This window comes from Haliaeetus leucocephalus, unplaced genomic scaffold (genome assembly GCF_000737465.1).
Source record: "Haliaeetus leucocephalus isolate CR32 unplaced genomic scaffold, Haliaeetus_leucocephalus-4.0 Scaffold741, whole genome shotgun sequence".
In the NCBI taxonomy this organism is placed as follows: Eukaryota; Metazoa; Chordata; class Aves; order Accipitriformes; family Accipitridae; genus Haliaeetus; species Haliaeetus leucocephalus.
The window spans coordinates 3,920,374-3,941,496 of record NW_010973177.1 but is presented as its reverse complement, the minus strand read 5'-3'; the positions used below and the strand labels follow the sequence as shown (position 1 = coordinate 3,941,496).

Sequence of the window (21,123 nt, the reverse complement as noted above, 5' to 3'; positions counted from 1 at the left end):
CACGTTTTCTTATTATTACAAAGCATCTATAAGCAGCTTACTTGAAAAAGGAGTAACTGCAAAATACAGCCTCCCCCAGCACAGCAGCAGCGTGCCATCGAATGGTAGAGGTTCAATTACCAGATACAGGTTGGCTTTTTAGCAAAGGTATTTTCCCACATTAGAAGCACTCAATACTAATATGCACTAAAAGGGTAATAGACTCTTTAGATTTCTAAGGTTCATTTTTTAAATGATACTGTAGATGAAAAAAACCAAACCCATAAATTAATAATTTTTTTCTGCCCAGTGTAAGGGTTCAAACACTCCTAGGGAAGGGTTGCCATGTGTCTTCAGGAATTTACCCTACACTTAACCACTGGGATATCGACAAACACACGCAAGTGTCAGAACCACGTACTTCTGCAATATCCCAGGCTTGGCTTCCCCTCTTCACAAAAGACTTAACAAACAATCTTGCTTGAATTGCATCTTACCTTTTTCTTGGCCAAACTGAATCCCCTCTAAAACCCTATAATTGTTGAAATGCCATTTTAAAATTACAAAGGGAATCAAAGCAGGAAATATTCTCATTTCAACACGGGAATATTTCACTTTAGTACTGAAGTACGCTCTCCTCTGAAAAGCAGCTACCCTACTGCCTCCAGTCTCATTTTTCCGATATAAAACTCGTCCCGATTGCCAGCCCTGCCCACAGTGGCCTCTGGGACCCAGGAGGAGTTACTCTGATGTGCCGTCAAGCCACAGCAGCTCTGCAGCCTAAACCAGGATTTCAGCAAAGCTGCACAGCATTGTTCTTTGTTAGGGCTTTAGCACCACCTACACAACCTGCCCTGAATACCTCCGCGCTTCTGCCAGGGAGTGGAAAAAAATATGTATTTATTTTATTGATGCATGAAGAGGGACAGATTCCAATTCACTTCTCACTGGCTCCGACAGAAAAGCACCTGCCACTAAATCAGACATAAATAACTCCAAATAATCCAAGCAGCTCTGCTGAGTAAGAAGCTGACATTTTAAACAGACGCTTTTCTGAGCAGAATAAATAACTTTAAATGCTTTATATTAAACACCTCCAGTGCCCCAAAGGGACCTTTATTTATAAAATATTGTGTACAAGTCACGAGAGGACTCCTGCTGCAGTCATGTATCCCACAAGAGAAATGCGCGTGTGATTTCATTATAGAAAGCGATACCTTTGAGGCACCATGTATGTTTATATTTATCTTCCCCATTTACATTCTCTACAATTTCAGTTCAAAAGCACCCATAGGGTATGTTGAATTTCAAAAGAAAAATCAGTCCTTTTCAGTTAAGAGGCATGTCTATTCTGTACAGAGCATACAATACCACAGCAAGGACTCCTCCACAGTCAGAGCTTAATCACTCAGGGGACATAAAAGAGAAGCACTCACCGAAGACTGCATCTTCTGCAGCTCCTTTAGAACAAATTCTACCTTTTTCTGGGTCGTGAGAGAAGCCAGCAAAGCACCGTTGGATCTGCAGGACAGTTTGGCATGATCGTAGTTCTCCTTGGCGTTTGTAATTTTCAAGCAGGAGTTGCCAACCAAATGCCAGTTTGTTCCGCAGATATTTTCTGGAAAGAAAGGGGGGGGAAAGAAAGTAAACCCAGAGATGCAAGCGACCTTCACAAGGTTCAAAGTAGTGAAAGAGCCCTTCCACCAAAATAAAACTTACAGCCCCATCGCAAACTAGCATGACTTATCAGCATGCTCGGAAGTACCCATGTATAATAATTTGGGAGGAAAAGGAAAACTGTTTAGGGGAACTGAAGTGCAACATCAGCATTTAGTTACCTGCAGTAGGTAGTCAGAGCACTTACTACAACACTGAATAGTAAAATCATTGTAGAAGAAAGAGCAAATGAGTATTTTGGTGATGACTTAAAGTCACAGTTGTTAGGATACCTTTTGACAGAAGAAGGTTGCTGTGCTAATCCTGTCCACAGCACTGAACTTCCAGGATTAATCCCTGCTTCATCCTGAGTAAAGCCATGCCCACTACTGAAGAACTCCCTATACTTTGTGGTTAATTATTTCCCTTATAAAAAAACCTGATGGACATTTTCAGTGTGAATTTCTGCAGAGCTGACATCTAGCTCCAACATCTTGGTTTAGGTTTATCTAACAGATTGAAAAGCTCTCAAGTGTCGATCTTTCAGATGGGCTTTTTACACATATGATCAAGTCACCCCCTTTTTAACAACAAATTAAACAGACCAAGCTCTTCATCTATCTCATTAAAAGATGTTTTTCTCATTCTCATGGCTTTTCTCCTAAGTCTCTTCATATTTCACTCTCCAAGACTAGCAAACACCAGACCTGGACACCTCCACACCTATCGGAGTTACTAGCGAAAGGCTTTCCATGCCCATTAAAAAGTCCTGGGTTGTTTTTTTTCCCCTTTCTCTGTATTTTATTAACTGCAAATGTTAATCACTGAAGATGCTATATTTCTCTCCCAGTCACTGGGGAAAAAAAATATAAATGTTACTACAGGGGGACTTACAATCAACTCCTGCGAGCCCCCACTGGAAACTGTAAAAGAGTTTTCCTTATACACTTTAGATGTTATTTGCCTAATTCGTCCAGTATGTGCCATTACGCTTTTGCACAATTCTAGTTTCTAAAATTAAATAGCATGCATTATTAAATCTAATATCTTACAGAAGCCTATTGTATCAACAGTACTGCTTTTATCAAATGAAAAAAGAGATGAAATACAGCCTAATAATTATACAAATGATCATACTCCAGACAATTGGGACTGAAAAATATTCCATCAGACTTTCTGAATTTACTAGAAAAAAGATTTCTTACCAAAACTGGTATGATTAAACAAGATTATTTACTCCAGCTTAACACTAAAAGATTACAGGTTTGGGGGTAAAAAAACCAAAACCAAACGAAAGAACCCCTACAACTTTTGGACTGTGTGAATTTGGGTGTTTTTTTCCTTCCACAAATACAACCAATACCTACCTGGTAAAGCGAGGCACTCCTGGTTCCTAGGTTCCCACTGACAGTTTTGATCCATGGCACAGCTTTTACAACTTGTCTTTTTGTTACAGTGATAGGCAGGGTTATCTTTAGGACAACTGTCATACAGAGTAATAGGAACCTAAAATAAATAGCACAGATGAGGCTCGCTCCCATCCAACCAATGTCGGTTTATAACAGCCGTGACTACCACACAAAACTTCACAGTTCAGACCTACAAAGCAACCTACATATTCAAAAGCTGCGACACCGGACACAGCCTGTACCGTCTATTCAAGATATTCCCCCAAGCCACCATCTGACACATTTTCCTTACTAGAGCTTTTACAAAAGGATTAGGGTTTTTTTCCTAGGGAAGGGTCTATTGATGGCAAACCCAAGTGGCTATGTGCCTTACTGAATAATCACACCATCGTGAAACCTCCACCTCTTCCCCGGCCCAGAGCCATCCTCCTAACTTAAGTGGAGAGTCCCATGAAAAGCCCTTGGACCAACTTGAAAAAAATTCAAGCATGTTAGCAGTTTAGAGCTAGACATGCACTGGAAATAACGAAAACAACAGGGGTCATAATACTGACAGATGAAGGCATCTGGACATTTGATATTTCAAAGGCTAAATTTAAACTACAGAAATAGTAGAGAGACTTTACCTGTTCCTCTGTGCAGTTGTTATGCATTGAGATACACTGGTCAGTGCACCATTGACAGTGGTTTGTATTTGCTGTACAGCTATAGCAGTCTGTAATCTGATCACATTTTTCATTGTCTACAACTATTAAAGAAAAAAACCTGCATGACCAAAAACAGGCATTTCCTGACAGAGCTCTAAGAACTTGATTATATATAGCAAAAGATATAACCAAACAGTAGTGCCTGTAGATTTTCCGTTATCAACTACTTAGTAAATCAGATACTTTCATGCGATTGAACTGACAGAAAATTGCATTCATTTGCAGCATCGATCATTTTTCGCGCCCAAGGAGCCGTAAAACACACCAGCAGAAAACGTGCCAAGACATGAAAGCACGTGAAGGAAGAGCGGGCATGCGTGGTCAGTCAACGCTCACGCAAACGATGCCAGAGGACATTTCACAAGGACGGTGAACATCTCCCACCACAGGCCCATTTTGCTGCAAGTCTGGCCTTTAGTTACGTGAAGCATTTTCATGCAAAGCTTGAACTTTCCACTTCATCCTTCCAATTGCTTATGGCCTGTGTTTTGTGAAAATTTATTGTACATTGAGAGCCCATCAAAGCAATGTCCCTTTACATCAATTTCTTTTAAATAATTAAAGGCTGCCACCTATTACAGAATCAAGGTTCGTGTAATTCGATTCAGAGCAACAAATGCATCAGGATAAAGCACTGAAAAGTTGTTTAAAAATTATCCTAAGAGAGAACACAGGAATCAGACCTTAAAACAAATGTTCTTTTTGTACACCCCTAGCCATAGAATACTGTAGAAGGAAAAATACAGTAACTTTTCTTAAAAGACTATTCCTGCTGTCTCTCTTGAAGAGCACAGGATGACACCGCAGGACCCAGATCCCCCTCCCTTGCCCTGTGGTGCTCATCAGCGAATTGCCGGCTCTCACAAGGTCAGTTCGTGGAGCAAACATCTACAGAGCAATGGTCCAGGCCTGATTCCCGACTGATGCCGTCTGTTTAGGATGGGAAAGCAAGTACAAGCAGTACAGTAAGAAAACTAAAAATAAAAAAAAACTCGCGAGCAAGCAGCTTCAGGGGGAGTGAGAGATGGAAACATCTCCACATCGCCGCAGCCACTTGCTCGGAGGAAGGTCTCCCAGGGCACGTACGGAAGCACAAGCACAGCCCCCCATCTCAACCTTGGTCTGGTAACGGCATACAACTAACGCAAGACAGGCTTTGGAAAAGCAAAAGACCCTACGTGCCTTTTGGAACGGGAAACGGAAAGAACGTGACACGTACCTGGCTTGGGAGGACAGTCTTCGAAGACTTTTTGCTGCTGCTCCACCGTCGCCATTTCCCAGGGCACGCAGCGAGGAGGGCTGGTAGCCCACACGCATCTGATGCCAGGACCTGCTCGCAGGCAGGCCGTTTCGTTGTCAAAAGCTTCGCATCGCTCGGGTGTGTACTTCAGGATGTCACTCAGGAGGAGGCTGTTGAAGCCTCCAAATACATACATGGTGCTAGACAAAATGGAAATAAAGAGAGAAACATTTGTGCTTGTGTTTACAAACCACGCGCTGCTGCAAGTCAATGCGATTCGAGGTGCGAGCAAATTGCTTTATTTCATTCCAGCGTATATAAATCCAAATAAAGAGCTTTCAGTTAAGGAAGGCGCTAAAGAAAAGGTCGGTCAAGCTCCACTGTTTCAGAGAAGCCAGGGAATCCCAACACGTGGGTGTTGAGACAGAGCCAAACCAAGGTCTTGGACCGACCTCCCCCTCCAGCCAAGCCTCTGGGTGACACCTGATCGGCGTGACTGTACGTGAAACGCCGCAGAAATGCCGGATCCTCCCGTAAAGGACAGCGGCAAGAGAGGGAGGGAGGCTAAAAACCGGGAGATGGTATCACAGCATTAAACCAGCACTCGGAAACTGTGACAAAACAATTCAGCGTTGTCACGTCTTGCTACACCGCTGTGACAAAACCATAGTTATTTTCACGGCTGTTGGCAACTGAGCAAAGAGTCATTGTGTCGACTAGAAAAAACAAACAAACAAACAAAACCCCAACCCAAAACCAAGTAATATTGGGGGCCAGGCAGGGGAAGAGAAAAAGGTGGGTTTTTTAAACTGTGTTTAGTATCACATCTGCTTCAGGCAAAACATCAAATTTCACTAGTTACCCCAAAATTCCACCCAACCCACCCCTGCGCATCCATGTGTGTAAATGCACATTTAAAAAGATAGCGCAGAAGAGTCAATGCAACTGAATAAAAGTTTTGGTTGAATAGTAAGTATTTTTAATATGATTTTTCATCCTATCTTAGGAAAGAACTACAGCACAGGCTTAACTGTCCTTCATGGGAGCAAATGCACCGCTGGTATTCACTATACGCTGAAACAGAAAGTGAGTGAGATTTTAGAGACAAAAAGAGTATCTAGAAGCACACCTTTCTTTTCAAGGCAGTGACAGTTATCTGCCTGGCTTAAACTGAGCTTTAAATAACGTTACTGATTTACAGAAAGTATCTCAAAGGATAAAGGAACCAGAATGAAAGACTCCTAAGAAATACCATTTCTCAAACTTGGTTCCACAGACTCAAATACAATAACAGATGTTCACCTGAGAGCACAGATATCGTTATAGTGATACAATGTTTAACAGCAGAAATCTCACCTATGACTTCACCTAAATACCGTACATCATGTGACTGGTAAAGAAGAGCCACACAGGATAAGCTATATAAACTGAAACATGGACAAAGTTAGAAACCATGAGGGAAAGTATGATTTGGAGATAAAAGTTGTCACTTCAGCTAAAGAAGAAATAGAAATATGAAATAAATGAAATTACAAAATTATGAAATAAATAAGAAAGATAAATAGGAAAAAATACATATGAAAAAGGAATAGAAATAAGAAAAAAACAAATTTTTGAAAGAATTAAGTGAGCCAAAACAGTTTAGTCCCATGAAGAAGAAGGGCTGATAGGGACAGGTGGATACTGCAGACATTACAGAGTGAAGATCTACGAACTTTGAGAGGTCTGCAACAGATCCTCGACCCTCTGGTCCCAGTATTACTGATCTACATGTATACATTTATTGAGGTATGAAAAAGTCAACACCCCCCAGCTTGTTTGTAACCTTACCTGTTGTACAGCACGGCAGAATGTCCAAACCTGTTCACGTCGTGATGGAGACCCGGGCGAGGAAGAACAGACCACCGATCACAAGCTAGGATTAAAGAAAGCTCATTTCAGAAAAGTTTCTCAGTATAATTAATAACTCAGCTTATGTAGCACACGGTTTCCTGAAAGATCCCAAAGTACTTTAATAACTACAGAGATAGCGTTCCACCCACCACCAAAATGCAAATCTCTCGAGTGAAGCAGGACAGTTTACAAAAAGGCTGCGTTATCTTCTTTCGTGAGATTTAAGATTTAGTTTTCACCCCCCAGCTGCCAAGGTATGACAGAAAGGGAAAGGAAGGATGTAATGGCTCTGCTCCATCACCTAAACAGCTCATGAAAAAGGAAAGTTTCAAGGCCTTGGGTCAAAGGTGTTATTAGCTTTTTGGCAATCACGTGTAATTAAACGGCGGTGGCTGGAGTTGCTTCTTCTCCTTTACTAGTGGAATTTTTCCACTGTGTAACAAGTTCAGGTTTTATCTGGTTATATGTGAATTATTTGCAGTTTTGCCCCAAACCAATACCACTGAGAACAGACACTTATCTTCTTTTTTTTTCTTCCTACTTCCCCATTGCAGTTATGTTCCTAGAGGGTAGATATCCATGTTTGTAAAAATATTTTTCACTCATCGTAGCTTAAGGATTTGTGGTTGTTTTTCACTTTTAATATAATGTGAGATTATTCCATCTTTTTCTATTAGCATAACATTTTTAAGTTCTGCTTCATTTTTTACTCTGTTTCTCAGGTAATTTCTTCCTTTAGGCAGCATGAAAAAAACCAACCTAAGAAACATATAACCCACTGAGCAATCAAAGGAACAAAAACGGGAAAAGTCAGTCCAATTCATATCACTTAAACTTCATAAAGTGAATGGGATCACCTTGGGGGCTAACGTCCCAGAGGCAGTTGTATGCAATTTATGCAATTAAGACAGAAAAGTCCATCTGCTGTAAAGATCTACCGGGCCCTCAAATACTCAAAGATTCTTTAATAACAAGATAAAACTGTTACGCCATGGACTGAACCTCTGAAAAACAAAATAAAACAACAAAAAACCCAAACAAACAAAAAGCCCACAAACCCAAACTAGGATGTAGATAAACTGAGAGGGCAAAGAAAAACAACCTTATTAATATTTTACTAAATTTCATTGGAGAGCTGTTGGGTAAAACAATTGACCCTAACGTCTGCTCGAGCAGAAACTTTTGCTCAAGAGTGCCGATAAATAAAAGACATAGGATCCAGCTGGTTGGATTTAATACTTTGATAATTTGTGATTCTGAAGTTTATTTTTAAATGTCATTTGCTCGATTTTCAAAAAATTTAACCTAGCTCAGCATCGCTCCTGAAACAAGCATGCATGGTTCCAATTTTTACCAGGAGGCTTCAGCAAAATTGGGCAGCAATTTGCAATTTTTTATCCATCAAGCTGTGAGTTATGTGAGGCCAAGAAATATATTTTTCTAGATTAATAGAAGGCCTGGAATGTTTTGCTTTCTAAGCTTCTTTCCCATCTTTGACAGAAGATCAAGTATTGGAAAAAATGAATAATTCTGAAACTACAAAGAATCCTCTCCTTGACTTATGAGTTAAGCCAAGCCTAAAACTTACAATGCACAGGATTTATTAAATATACGATTCAAATAGAACACAAATGCTATGAAAACATCCAGTCCCCTTCTGTTATCAGAACTGAATTTTTGATGGGGTAAATAGAAGAGTTTTAATTTCTTTTCTGTGAGGAGAAAAGATCATTACACAAGTACAGCCTTTACGTGAATATTTCATGCTTTTTAAAAAAAAGTAAAGTTAAAGCTTATATAGAAATGAAAAAGAACAGTTACTTAACCGACAGTAACCGCATTTTGAGACAGTCTGCCTGCGAAGTTTCTATTCTTGTTTTAGACATACCCCATATGCAAGGGAGGTGACCCTTCGGAAAGCACAACCCTTGCTTTTTCCCTCCTGGAGATGAACGTGCAGCGATGGAAGGGCTGCAAATTTCTCTCCGCTCCTTTGCCGCTATGAATTGTCGACAGGAGGAGGTAGAGGACTGAGCAAGGCATTTGTCCACCCAGAGACAAAACTGCTGCAGAGCAGGAAACTCTTCCCCAGAAGCCAGAGACACCAATTTTGGGGATAGAAAGTGCTAACTAGCCACCGCAGTGTGCAGAACATCGGAAAAATACTGTGAGAGTGCTCTACCCAAGTGCTCACCCAACCTGAACGTCAACACAATCTGAAAGCTCGTCCTGAGAAGCAACAAGAAATGCACATGCACACAGACAGCTGGACTGCTATCCCGAAACCTTCCAAAACTGGCCATTACCTGGACAATTTGGATTGAATATGCCCCAACCTGGTCAAGTGGAGGATAAAAGGATAAGAAGCATTAATGCATTCTCAGATCTACCTTATCTGTTAAATCTCAGCACACACCTCAGTGACACCTGTTTGCATCACACACACACACACACACACACAAAAATAAGATAATAGGTCCTCACAACACTCAATGCATGTGGTCTGATTACTTAGAAATTTGAGGAGAAAAACAGAAAAATTTGACAAGGTAAATAAAATGAGTTACTGCAGAAATAAGTTTTAATGGCAAAGGTTAATGAGAAGACCTGTTTTTGAAACCTGTATTTTAGACTGCATTTTAATTTCAGTTTTCTCCAGTCTTCCAACCAGCACTATGATCACCAAGATATTGCCTTCATCAACAACATGTTAAAAATGAGCAAATCAGCCCGACAGCTTACTATAAAAGTAGGGAGTAAGACAGCCAACTACTAAGCCTCTCCTCCAAAGGCACTCAGCATCAATTGACCTTGCTGCTTGGTTTTCTCCTGGATAGCTTGAGCCTTGGGAGCATCCAGGGGCAGATAACAAGATAAGCGTGTAAATATTAAAGATGTGATAGCCATACGCATCTATGGTGGCACAGCCACAATGGTCTTTGACACTTACAATGCTTCTCCACAGTATACGGGCTTATTCCCATGGAGACCTACATGAACATGATCAATATAATTACTGCAGAGATCATGCATGAAGAACCAGCAAGTAGGTGTTTCTGCTGTGACACTAATGAACAGCCAGCACCCTAACGTATTCCTGGGAGTGCTCCTGGTCCAACGGGATAAGGCAAATGGTGCATAAGATGCCCTGCCATGAAAAGAATGGAAAAGTGGTCTTTTTTCTGGAGAGGAAAAAAAAAAAAAAAAAAAAGCCTGCTCTTTCCAGGCTTAGAGTCTCTGCCCTAAGGAATGAGGGTACCCAAGAGCACCAGAACACCTCTCCTCCCTGTCATGTGAAGGGCAATCAATGCAAGCTCTAATTCTCAGTGTAAAACGGGTAAGGACTGGGCAAGTTGACTAAAACACTTACTTCACGTAGCAGGAACCTGCCTGTTAACTAAACTGAATCAAAATGAATATAACTATTGGCATGTTTTGTCAAAGTAATGCAATTTGTGTTTTACGCCTAAGAGTTCAACGGGTCAAGAAGATAGCAAAATGTAGCAAGAAAAATCTGTCATTATTGCTATCAAAGTTTAAAAAAATTTACTCTGTTCGTGACTGTTGAAATACCCCATTTTAATTCTTCAAGAAAAAACTCAAAATAAAGCAAGTTAGGAGCACACAAATTCCACAGGGATACGACTTGAAATCGCAGGAAGCAAAAGGGAACGATCCCTGTAACAGACTGCAAAATGGCACAAGGATACCAAACCCTGCTGCTGAAAGTAATTCATTTGCTTGCATATTCTTTTCACAAACCAGGAGTGACATCTCAGCGAACAGTCACTCCGAGAATTCAGGTTTACATGATTATTCCAGGGAATCAATCACAAAAGCCCACATTTAAGGAATTCCGAGAGCAGAAGGCAGAATGTGATATGAGTACAAAATGGTGTTTTTCGCCAGTGTGAATTATCTGGATGTGCAAGCACCTTCTTTTATATAATTTCATCTCTTTTTCTTTTCGTCTTCTTGAATGCATGTCTCTCCACTCCAAATTCACAAATAAATGCTGCCCTCTTCTGGCTACTCATCAAAATCCAATCCTTCCAAATAAAAACGAATCATTTGGCTTTATTGTTAAATAGTGCTTATGGGGATATTTATGCTTATAAAGCATACATATAAACACACTGACATTACAAACAGCACAGCCAAACAAGTCAGCCAGCCTGCAGTTAAAACAAGAGCGTGCAATGTACAAGTTGAGCTTCAGCAGGGTCCAGTGCTTGTAACTGTCCTAACAGCCTGCATTTTTGATAAATCATACATTAAAACACACTCAAAATATCAGGATGGCTTTATGGCTGAGATGGTAGAACAATATGCTTTCTGTTTAAGAAATAATTTTTAACACCCAAGGTTGCATGTAAGCTGTTGACCAAATAACTGCTGCTGTATTTGCCTAGAAATCACTGCACCAGCTCATTTGCTTGGTAATGTGTAGCAAGCTAAATGAGCCTCTCCTGATTACACATTCTTCTGCAGTATGCTTAGTAGCATTTGGTATAATACACCCAGCATGTAAATTAGTCTTCTTGAAGACAGCTCTTTTTGAATATCCAAGAATTTATTATTATTTCTGCAAGAACTTACCAATATCATACGCCATGAAATCTGAAGAAAAGCACTTTGCGCCGTGGCTCATGGAGGTGTCGTTGTGCGTGTTTCCTCCAAACACCAGCATGGTTCCACTCATTATCACAGCCGTGTGCAAATAGCGAAAAAATTTACTGTCTTTAAGAATAGTCCTTCAGAAATAAAAATACATGTATTAATGAAACTGATTAGCACCTGGCAAAGACAAAACAATCCATAAATCCAAGTGGAAGCAGGTTTCGGGGGTGCAGGGAGGAGGGGGGATAGTATTTAGTTTAACTACTTTTCCTAATGAGATATTTAACAACTTCCTTTCCAGACTGTTCAATTCCTCCTGTAATTTCATCCTCTCATCTTCCCATCTGCTTGCCAATTTATAGGAGAAATATATCTATTAAAGCCTGTTTCCAAAGCTATGGATCTTAAAATCATCAATTCCTTCCCTAGGGATTATCAAATTTTCACACTAACTGGTCTTTTGAGCATAGTCAGCTAAACCTGCTTATATGGACACTGCCTGGGAGGACTCCAATATTTTATAGTAACTCTACTTTTATAGTAACTTTTAGTAACCTAAAGAATTCTTTCAAACTGGGCATCATCTCTTGCTCAAAACTAACAAATCTATTTTAAAGAAAACTATGCAGCTGCTCTGCAGCTTAACGCCTGCAAAACTCAATGCCTCATCCATGACTAAATCATGGGAAGCATTAATCAAACTCGCCACTGACCTCACCTTTAATCAGCACAATTACCGGCACTGAACACAAAGGGTCACCCTTTGTAGAATTCCCCTATTTTGAGAGGACGGGGTGGCAGGAAAATCCCGATGAAGCCACGTTTGCGCGAACAGCGGCATCCCGAACGCCGCTTTGCGCCGAAGCCCAGACTTTCACAAGGAAATATTCAGCAAATGGTATATCAAGGACCTGGACCAGGGACCTGTTCCGAATGCCCGAGCAGCGGTATCGCAGCACACGGGTTTTCTGAGCATTCCTCTGTCCCTGCCACGGCTACAGGGTCAGACTGAAGCTGCCAGTTGAAACACCGGAGAGAACATGGGGAGAAACACACTTGCCAAAAATAAAGATCAGGGGGACTGCTTTTCTGCCCCTGCATGAGGTCACAAGAGGGAGAGAGGGCCTAAATTACTGAAGAATTAAAAAAAGGAGTCAATGACACCAAAAAAAAGTCTAGATAAAGAGGCGCAGACACTCCTACACGCCTCGCTGCAAGGTGACTGCTCGCCTGTTCCGAGAGTCCGCTTGAGACTGACAAAATAAACGCGACGCAAGGAAGTTGGTGCTGCAGCAGTTTGGAAGAATATTGTCGCATTTGTGGACATTTTCTGCCTATTCAGCCGGATTTGCCCACTCTGTGGCTGAAGTGGAGGATCAAAGCAGCCAAGAAAGGAAGCGTGGTTATGACTGCATGTACAACAGAGCAGGAAGGAAGGTTTTTGGAAATTAGTCACGAGTTAACGTTACTCGTGAATATAGACTCATAAACAGTTGTTGCAGAAATACAAGCTATTTTAAACTGTCAAAAAAAGAGATATGGTGACTCAAATTTACATGTGTTAATTCAAAAGATCACTCTTTTTTGTCAGGGGCCTTTAAAAACAACTTGAAGAAACAAAAAAATTGAGGAAAATGTGTTTCAGCTCTATAGCTCAAAGTTGTGAAGTTTTGCTATAGCTTTTTAATAAGAGTCACCTTTGGGCAAGAAACAAATCACAGAAGATTTCAGCTTCAGAAATGAACGTTTCAAGCAGTTACAGAGCCAGAAGAAAATGGGGTTATAATAGAAATTCTTTTGCAGTCTTAACTGCAGAATGAATTATCACTCACTTGACTGCAGTAACTGCACTCATATGCACAGTCTGTACTGCTGGCAAGAAAAACCCATCAAATATTTTTCTTTTCAGCTTTAATACAACAATAGATTAAAATGGATTTCTTGGCTCATTCACAGGCTTGATTATCTGTGATTATATGATTCTCCATTCATAAATGGACATAAAAATAACAGATACAAGAGCATACTATCTATCCTGAATGCAGGTAACTATGTCCTACTATAGCCTTATAAAATATCCCATCCCCTTGTCCAATACAAACAAAAATGACAGGGTGGTATAGAGAAAGAAGACTACTTACCACATACGGGAATTAACTTCATATTTGTACAAGTCATCTGCTAGCCTGTATTTGTTAGCACTGAATGCTTTATAACCTCCATGGATATAAATTGATCTTGTATTTGGATCATAAACACTACTGTGACCATACCCTCCTTGCACCAAAGCTCCACTCGTCTGTAAAATGTTCCATGTATTTGTGGCTGAGAAATGAAAAATGTGAGTGAGAGAACATGGTTAATTTATCTCCATTAATAACTTATCAATAAATCTGGTGGTGAAACAACTGGGTTTGCCTTGACTCAGATCTAGACACTGTCTCTATGACTTCATATTCAAAAATATTCTCCTTGAAGGAGTTTATTATCAAGAAGTATTGTCAAGTATTTTTAATTAGACCAGAAATATCCCTTCTACAGTCATTTATTACATTTTGCAGACAAGCTAAGTGAAAGATAAAAAAGTACAGAAATAATATATTGCATTTCAATGACATGAAAATGCCAGCACCATGACTTGATTTGGAATGGTACCCAAGAGCACTTTTATTTTTTTTATATATATATATCTATATCTATCTCAAGTCAGACAGCACTGAAGCCAAGTTGAGTATGACTATGAAGAACATTGCAGTTAAAAAATAATATGTGATTAATGGTCCTATATCTCACTCGCTAAAAAAACATTGGTTTGAAGCACTCTAGACATAATATAATGGAAACTGAAACAAAAATGCCAAATTACACGCCAATTCTCTGTAGCAAGTGCAGAATGAAACCCTACACAGGCTTCCTAACTCCAGGGCAAATCAGGCACACAAAAGGCAAAGCAACCGTATAGTCTGCCAGATCACACGTGGGAGAAATAGAACAGCAGGAAAACAATCGCTGCCCCACACATCCTGGTTTTCTTTAGCTTTCTAGAGGAAGAAAGCTCGCTCATGTGGACACCAGCAAACCAGGGCAGGCTCCCGTAGGTCCTCTGGATCAGGATGACTGAAGCACGAGGATAACAGGTTGAACGTGCAGATAGGGCCACTATTTCTGACAATAACCAGCACGTTCAACATTGTGAACTTCCTCTGCTTAACTATGTTCTCTACCTTGTCAGTGGAGCAAGGCACATGCCTCCAGAGAGCCATTTCAGAGCAGCTAACTTCGGTAGAAGTTCAGTTCATCTGGAGAGCTTCCTATGCTTCTCCACTGGTGATACTAGAAATTTCTGGATCCTAAAATCAGAGTTTGGACTATTCCTGGAGATATGGGGATCAGATCATATCAGAGATACAGGAGTCTAGAAAGTCACTGCCTGTTCCCCTAAGCATTCGCTACTGCAGACATGGGTATCAGGTTAAGCAGATACTTGGTCTGAATTGTTACAGCCATTCTCGTATTTGCAGGATACAAAAATAATTTCAAAAGCGTTTCCTTTGTCAGAGGGAGAGAGGAAAATTAATCTAAATTGTCCCACAGTTATCACGCTTTGTCTCTCAATTATAGCTTTTTTGTCTTTGGGACCTAACAAGCTGTACAAAGCTGGAGGCACGTGGCTGCCTGCTCACTGTTTGTGTTATACAAACACTGGAAGTTAGATCGAACTTCTCATAAATACAAATGGAAGGAGAATAGATCTGTCTTGATTTTGCTATCTGAATATGAATCACTTAATTTTCAAACCAACTGTTAAAATTGAAGCAAATGGTAGGTAGGGCCCCGCTCACCTAGGTTGTATTCCTGGACGTTGCTGATGTACCCATAAAGAGGGCAGTGCCCAAAGATGACAAGCATGACGGCGCTGTCGTCTTGCAGGGTGACGATGTGTGCCGAGTGGCCAACAACAGCGTACTGCTCCTTGGCTTTCGGCGTCACTTGAGCCCAGGTCTGGGTGGGAATGTGGAACACCCACAGCTGGCTGGTCACGTTCCCCGTCGCATCTATTTTTCCACCATACATGTATATATCATCCTGAAAGAAATTAGATTTAAAATGAGGCTAACGAGTTTGGCATTTAGGAAACAGCCAATATGTAAGCGACGAAGTTGTTATGTTTTATCGTCTCACAGCCTAAGTTTTTCTCCTCTCTCAAGGAGAAACTTATCTCCTTCACCAGTCATGTTTGATATGAAAGCAAACACGACTGCCAAGGTTTGTACCCAAGCCTGTAATGTCAGAATACCTTCAACACACACAGTTCTTCCTACATCAAGGTACAGAGGGGAAGGGGTGTGTGAGGCAGGACTGACCTTCAGATGACAGATATCAAAATTTAGGTGCCTGTATGCTAGCTAAGTGTCTCAGTATATATATGTAAAATATAGCAGAGCCTGGAGAATAATTCAACTGATCAAAAGCAGAGAATTTGTGCCTACTTTTGGGTGAGCTGACTTGCTCTTGAGATTTCACTACCTGTACTGACTAGGTCTGTTTTCACTGTAAACAAAGCTCAGAGGCTCCCAAAAGCACCCAAAGTTAGGCACCTGACGTCAGGTGACTTAATAAGCAAGCTGAATCCCTCCCATAGCTTACAAACACAATCAGCAGAAGATAGCTGGGAAGAAAGGCAGCTGTGATGGAAACTCCTCTGTGTCTGTACACCAAAAGCTTTGTCTTCCAAGTTAATGTACTGACAAAAAATGAGGACCTTGGAGTCAGTCATGAATCGACCAAAGTGTGCAGCAGAGCCCTGTTTCCCTACTGACAAGGTGGTAACCTTGGAAAGGGAAATTCTCTACTGTAGCTGGTGCTTCTTGGGCAGAACCACTGCCCATCACTGATGGTAAACCCATTTATCACAGAATCAGAGAATCGTTTAGGTTGGAAAAGACCCTTAAGATCATCAAGTCCAACCGTTAACCTAGCACTGCCAAGTCCACCGCTAAACCCTGTCCCCACGCACCACATCTACACGTCTTCTAAATACCTCCAGGGATGATGACTCCACCACTACCCCGGGCAGCCTGTTCCAATGCTAGACAACCCTTTCAGTGAAGAAATTTTTCTTAATATCCAGTGTAAACCTCCCCTAGTGCAACTTGAGGCCTTTTCCTCTCGTCCTGTCACTTGTTACTTGGGAGAAGAGACCGACCCCCACCTCGCGACAACCTCCTTTCAGGTAGTTGTAGAGAGCGATAAGGTCTCCCCTCAGCCTCCTTTTTTTCTCTCCAGACTAAACAACCCCAGTTTCCTCAGCCACTCCTGATCAGACTTGTCCTCTAGACCCTTCACCAGCTTCGCTGACCTTCTCTGGACACAATCCTTCTTTTGGATCGCACCCTACTTCTGAACAGTTATTTGCAGAATGTGCATGGAGCCCTCCTGGGCAGGAATCTCCATCCTTCTCAGGTTCTTCAAGTGTTCTGTTTGTGAACAGTGCTCTGTGGAGTTTTTTGAGTGTTTATAATTATGCTTTATAAAGGTTTGCACTGTGATGAGCTAATTAACGTTCCAAAACCAAAGGTCAGTAAAGGATTAGCTCATTTCCTTTTCAAAGACTTTGCCATTCTGCTCTAACGTGGCCTACAACCACAGCAAGGCATGCAGGTGAGAAATGAGTTAAGAAAAAGTTGAATCCACTTGCCATTTCAGGTGCCAGAAGAATAGAATCACGCGTCTACTGCAGAAGCAGAGCAGGCTCCAAAAATCCCTAATTCACCAGCTCTGCTTTCCTGCCTTGGACAACAGAGCTCATGAAAATATTTACATGGTCTACACAAAAGGCAGTTGGGGAACCAGCTGAACTCCAGCAAACTCTAGCCATCAGGCATGTTTTGCAATCGCAGACAGTAAGAAGGAAATAATGGACTCACTGACCTCAGTCAGCCTTAAAAATATCTGAGAAAAGGGCAAAGAAGGAACACAAGCAAAGGCACTACGGACTTCCTAGGATACCACTCCAAGGACTCCCTGGAATACAAGTACACAGACTCGGCTAACCATGGACAAGCTTTTGAAGGAGAAATGCTTCTCCCAAAACAAGACTGATCTGTGAAACGGCGTGGGGGGGTGGGTGAGAAGGGGAAATCAGCCAGGAGGTGAGTCTGCAGCGCTGAACTTACCTTATGTAGTGCCAGCGAATGACCATATCTCATCTCTACGGAGTTCACAGTGTTGTCCAGTGGAAGCCACTCTTCAGAAATAAGATCATACCTGTATAATAAAAATTGATTTAATTATCTGAGAGGTAGACAATACAGTCAAGAAAATTATTGCTCATCCTTTCCAGGATTTATGGGAAATTATTTTATTTAGCAAAAGTCCTACCAAGATTTGAGCATGCACAAAGCACTCACAGACTACTTATGGATTAAAAAATCCAGTCAAGCCTGCTCTGTTACTTAATGTCCACATATTGATTTGCTTTACCATGACTCATCTTTTCCATGCAAAATCAAGAGCTAATGCATTGTCTATTAAACTATGACAACTTACACCACATGATCCACCCAAAAGAGCAGAAAAACTTTACGCGAAGCTAAGTTCCAACTACTTGATGAAAAAAAAACCCCAAACCTGCCAGTGTTTAAAAGGCATTTTTTAATTACGTCTTTGTCATTCAAGCGTGTTTTTTCTGTGAACTTGAAACAAAATAAACCATTAGCCTTGAAGATGGCCTGTGGCTTTTTTGATAAAAGAATGAACTATACTTGCCCCGCTTACAGCCTTCTAAGATAAAATAATCTCTGAGAAAGTGTTCAGTGAAGCCACAGGGTATCTGTTGAAAAATCAGGCATGACTTTGAAAGAGTAAATTGAGGATGTAATCAGCAACTATTCGACAACTAAGTGTATTTTCAGCTCCTCTTTAATTTCCCCTACAAGAACTATTACCTCTGGATGTGCATGCAGAGCACACAGCTCTCGCTTAGGTCCATGAAAGTGAGGTATGCAGGTATCCCTGGGAAGAAATCCAGCTTTTACCTAAATCTGCCCAAATACTACCAAGCTCAAGAGGAGGCCCGAAATGTTTTTTTATGGGGGATTTCCGTGAGGTACACAATTACTATTTGGTATCTTAGTTACTATTAAATCTCCTCAACTAACTGCATAAATGTCATCATCCTAAATGCCACTCCCTGTTTAGTATCCCATCCACTAAGCATAAACATGTACAGTAATCAGTACGTATTAATTAAGAAGCCAAACACTCTGAAGTCACACAGATATAAGGAAGGGCTAATAAGACAGAAGCAAAACTACCCTCTCTGAATACGAGGTCAGATTAACTTCGAAGCTAGCCTAGAAATATATAGTGAATAGTTAAATGCTGTCAGAAGCAGATGAATCAAAACCTCACTGAACATCAGGAACCTTTTGCTTTTTCTTCTCAAAAATTAGCACCCCTTAGCAGTGTTTTCCCACCTCTCAAACATGAGTCCAGATTTTTATTACTGCTGTTTTCCCTTGGAGATGGAGCATAGGTCAAAGCACAGAATGTCGGATGGCATTTTCTAAAAATAATTCTCAAATCTAAGTTCCTCTACTTCGACTTAATTATCTAGGTTTATACTCACGCTAAAACCTTCTGAGAGTCAGAATGATTGAAGACATAGCCTCCAACGATCCACATTTTATTGTCATGGATTACGGTTTTGTGAGATGCTCTAGGAAGTTTTGGAAGAGAGTATTCCTCCCGGGTCCAAAACGACTGGTTTGCAGGAGCAGGAATTGAACAGCCAGGACCTGGGAAAAATAAGGTTTAAAAATTAACTTAATTGTTTCCAAAGTCTGTATTTCAGCTAGAGGTCAATATCCTGCACCACAGGTGACAAAGATGGTGCACGGCCAGGTAACAGGCGAAAGCTGTGATCCTCGTTTCCTTGCCCACACCAGCAATCTGTGATGGACCTGGTATGTGATCTCCCAGCTGTAACCACATACTTCAAACCTAAATTTGTTTTCAGAACTAAAAAGCAGTTCCAGACTAGACGAATCAGTGATGCAAAGCAGACAGGGCTCTGCTCTCCCCCACTGTGATTACAGGGGGGCATGGCGCAGACCCCTTCCCACTCCACACTAACAGGGTGTCTTCCAGCACTTCTCTAGCTACCATGTGCCCACAGAAGCCCTAACACAATGAAAGCTTCAGGAGACCTGCTCAGCAGCATGCCATTTAAAAAAAAAAAAATTAAAAAAAAAAATCAAGGGTCTATGGCTATCTTTTCTTCTTTTCAGTCCTCTCCTTCCCAGCAACACATTTTTGCCAATTGTTCACTTGGTTTTTTTCTATATTTCTGCTGCTCTTAAACCAAATTCTTCACTACCAGCCTTCTCTTCACAGTTCCCCATGGCGAGGCAGAAGAGGAACAGCAAGCGGCAAGGTCTCAGCAAAGTCAACAGCCGCACGGATGCTCTCCCTGCTTCTCAGTGACAGCCATCCACCCGCACAGGGTTACTACAGACAGCAGAGAGCACAGAACCTGCTGAAAGGCTCAGGCTTTGAAAATGGAAGGGGTTTAGCAGGACAGCCTTTAGGCAGTCATAGAAGTGAATCACCGTGTAACAGAGTTGTGGTTTTGACTGCAAGAGACAGCATCTGCTCATTCTTGCCGAGTTTCTACCAGTAATAATTTCCAGTTCAGGAAAGCAGACTTATCGCCCTTGAAAAACTCCTTGTTTCTGAGATAGAGTGACCATTTCCAGATGTATACAAGCTTCAGAATAAGAAAGGGGAGAGCAGCTTGCATCTCATTCTGCTACGGTTTGTTTTAGAGCTTTTTTTTTGGTGGGTTGTTTTGGTTTGGGTTTTTTTTCTTCCCCTGACACACTAACCTGCTACAGACATGAAAGATGGGGAAAAAACAGGGGTAGGCTAAAAACTGAGCAACCATAAGCCCACCTTTGCTGTCAGCGTACAACCAGACTGCACTGCATAAGGGGATATGGTCTTCCAGCCCTGAAGCATATTACCTGTGCCTGGTTTTCTATCCGAGAAGCAGACATGCTAACCTCAGTACTGGGTGCGTTCTCCTTGGGATACTCATTTTGGATTCTTTCCACAGCGCCTAACATACCGTCTGGTTTTGCGGCATAGCTAAGTAGTGGTAGCAGGTGCTGCCAGTGCTGTAGCTGGCTGCATTTCATGAGACTAATTCTTCCACATCAGTGTATCTTTGTAAAGGAAACAGGCATGTTTGGTCCAAACTGTTGCTAAGCCTGACATGGCTGACCAGCACAGCTGGACAGGAGAACAAGGCATTGTGTGTGTTCAAACAGGTTAACTACTGCCACGAGGCTCAAATTTGCTTTAAGTGTACAGGAACAACGCTTAAAGTTCTTACCTGATGCCTGCACACAAGAGATTGGTACTGCGTTGTATGGTAGCATAGTTGCTTTTAAAAGCATTTGTTACAAATGCAGTGTGATCTTTTGATATAAAAAGGCAGATACTCCGTTCCTAGTCAAAATGCCAGTGCTTGTCACAGGGAACATTCTCAAATACTCCCAATTAAACTGCAGGAGCCATACATAGAAAAGGCATCCAAGAGCTTCTCTGTATTAAT

The 21,123-nt window shown here is 41.3% G+C and overlaps 1 protein-coding gene across 1 annotated transcript in view; it reads right to left on the bottom strand.

Annotated features, from left to right (window-relative positions):
* The window catches only part of ATRN (attractin), a 120,091-nt gene that overhangs the window by 83,103 nt on the left and 15,865 nt on the right, over window positions 1-21,123 (bottom strand). The window contains exons 6-15 of the mRNA XM_010580827.1: window positions 19,135-19,303; window positions 17,681-17,771; window positions 15,347-15,590; window positions 13,646-13,829; window positions 11,484-11,638; window positions 6,822-6,906; window positions 4,971-5,191; window positions 3,671-3,792; window positions 3,003-3,141; window positions 1,416-1,597 (exon numbers count right to left, since the gene is read on the bottom strand). Of these exons, the coding sequence (XP_010579129.1) occupies window positions 1,416-1,597; window positions 3,003-3,141; window positions 3,671-3,792; window positions 4,971-5,191; window positions 6,822-6,906; window positions 11,484-11,638; window positions 13,646-13,829; window positions 15,347-15,590; window positions 17,681-17,771; window positions 19,135-19,303 (1,592 nt within the window). The remainder of the gene's footprint in view (window positions 1-1,415; window positions 1,598-3,002; window positions 3,142-3,670; window positions 3,793-4,970; window positions 5,192-6,821; window positions 6,907-11,483; window positions 11,639-13,645; window positions 13,830-15,346; window positions 15,591-17,680; window positions 17,772-19,134; window positions 19,304-21,123) is intronic.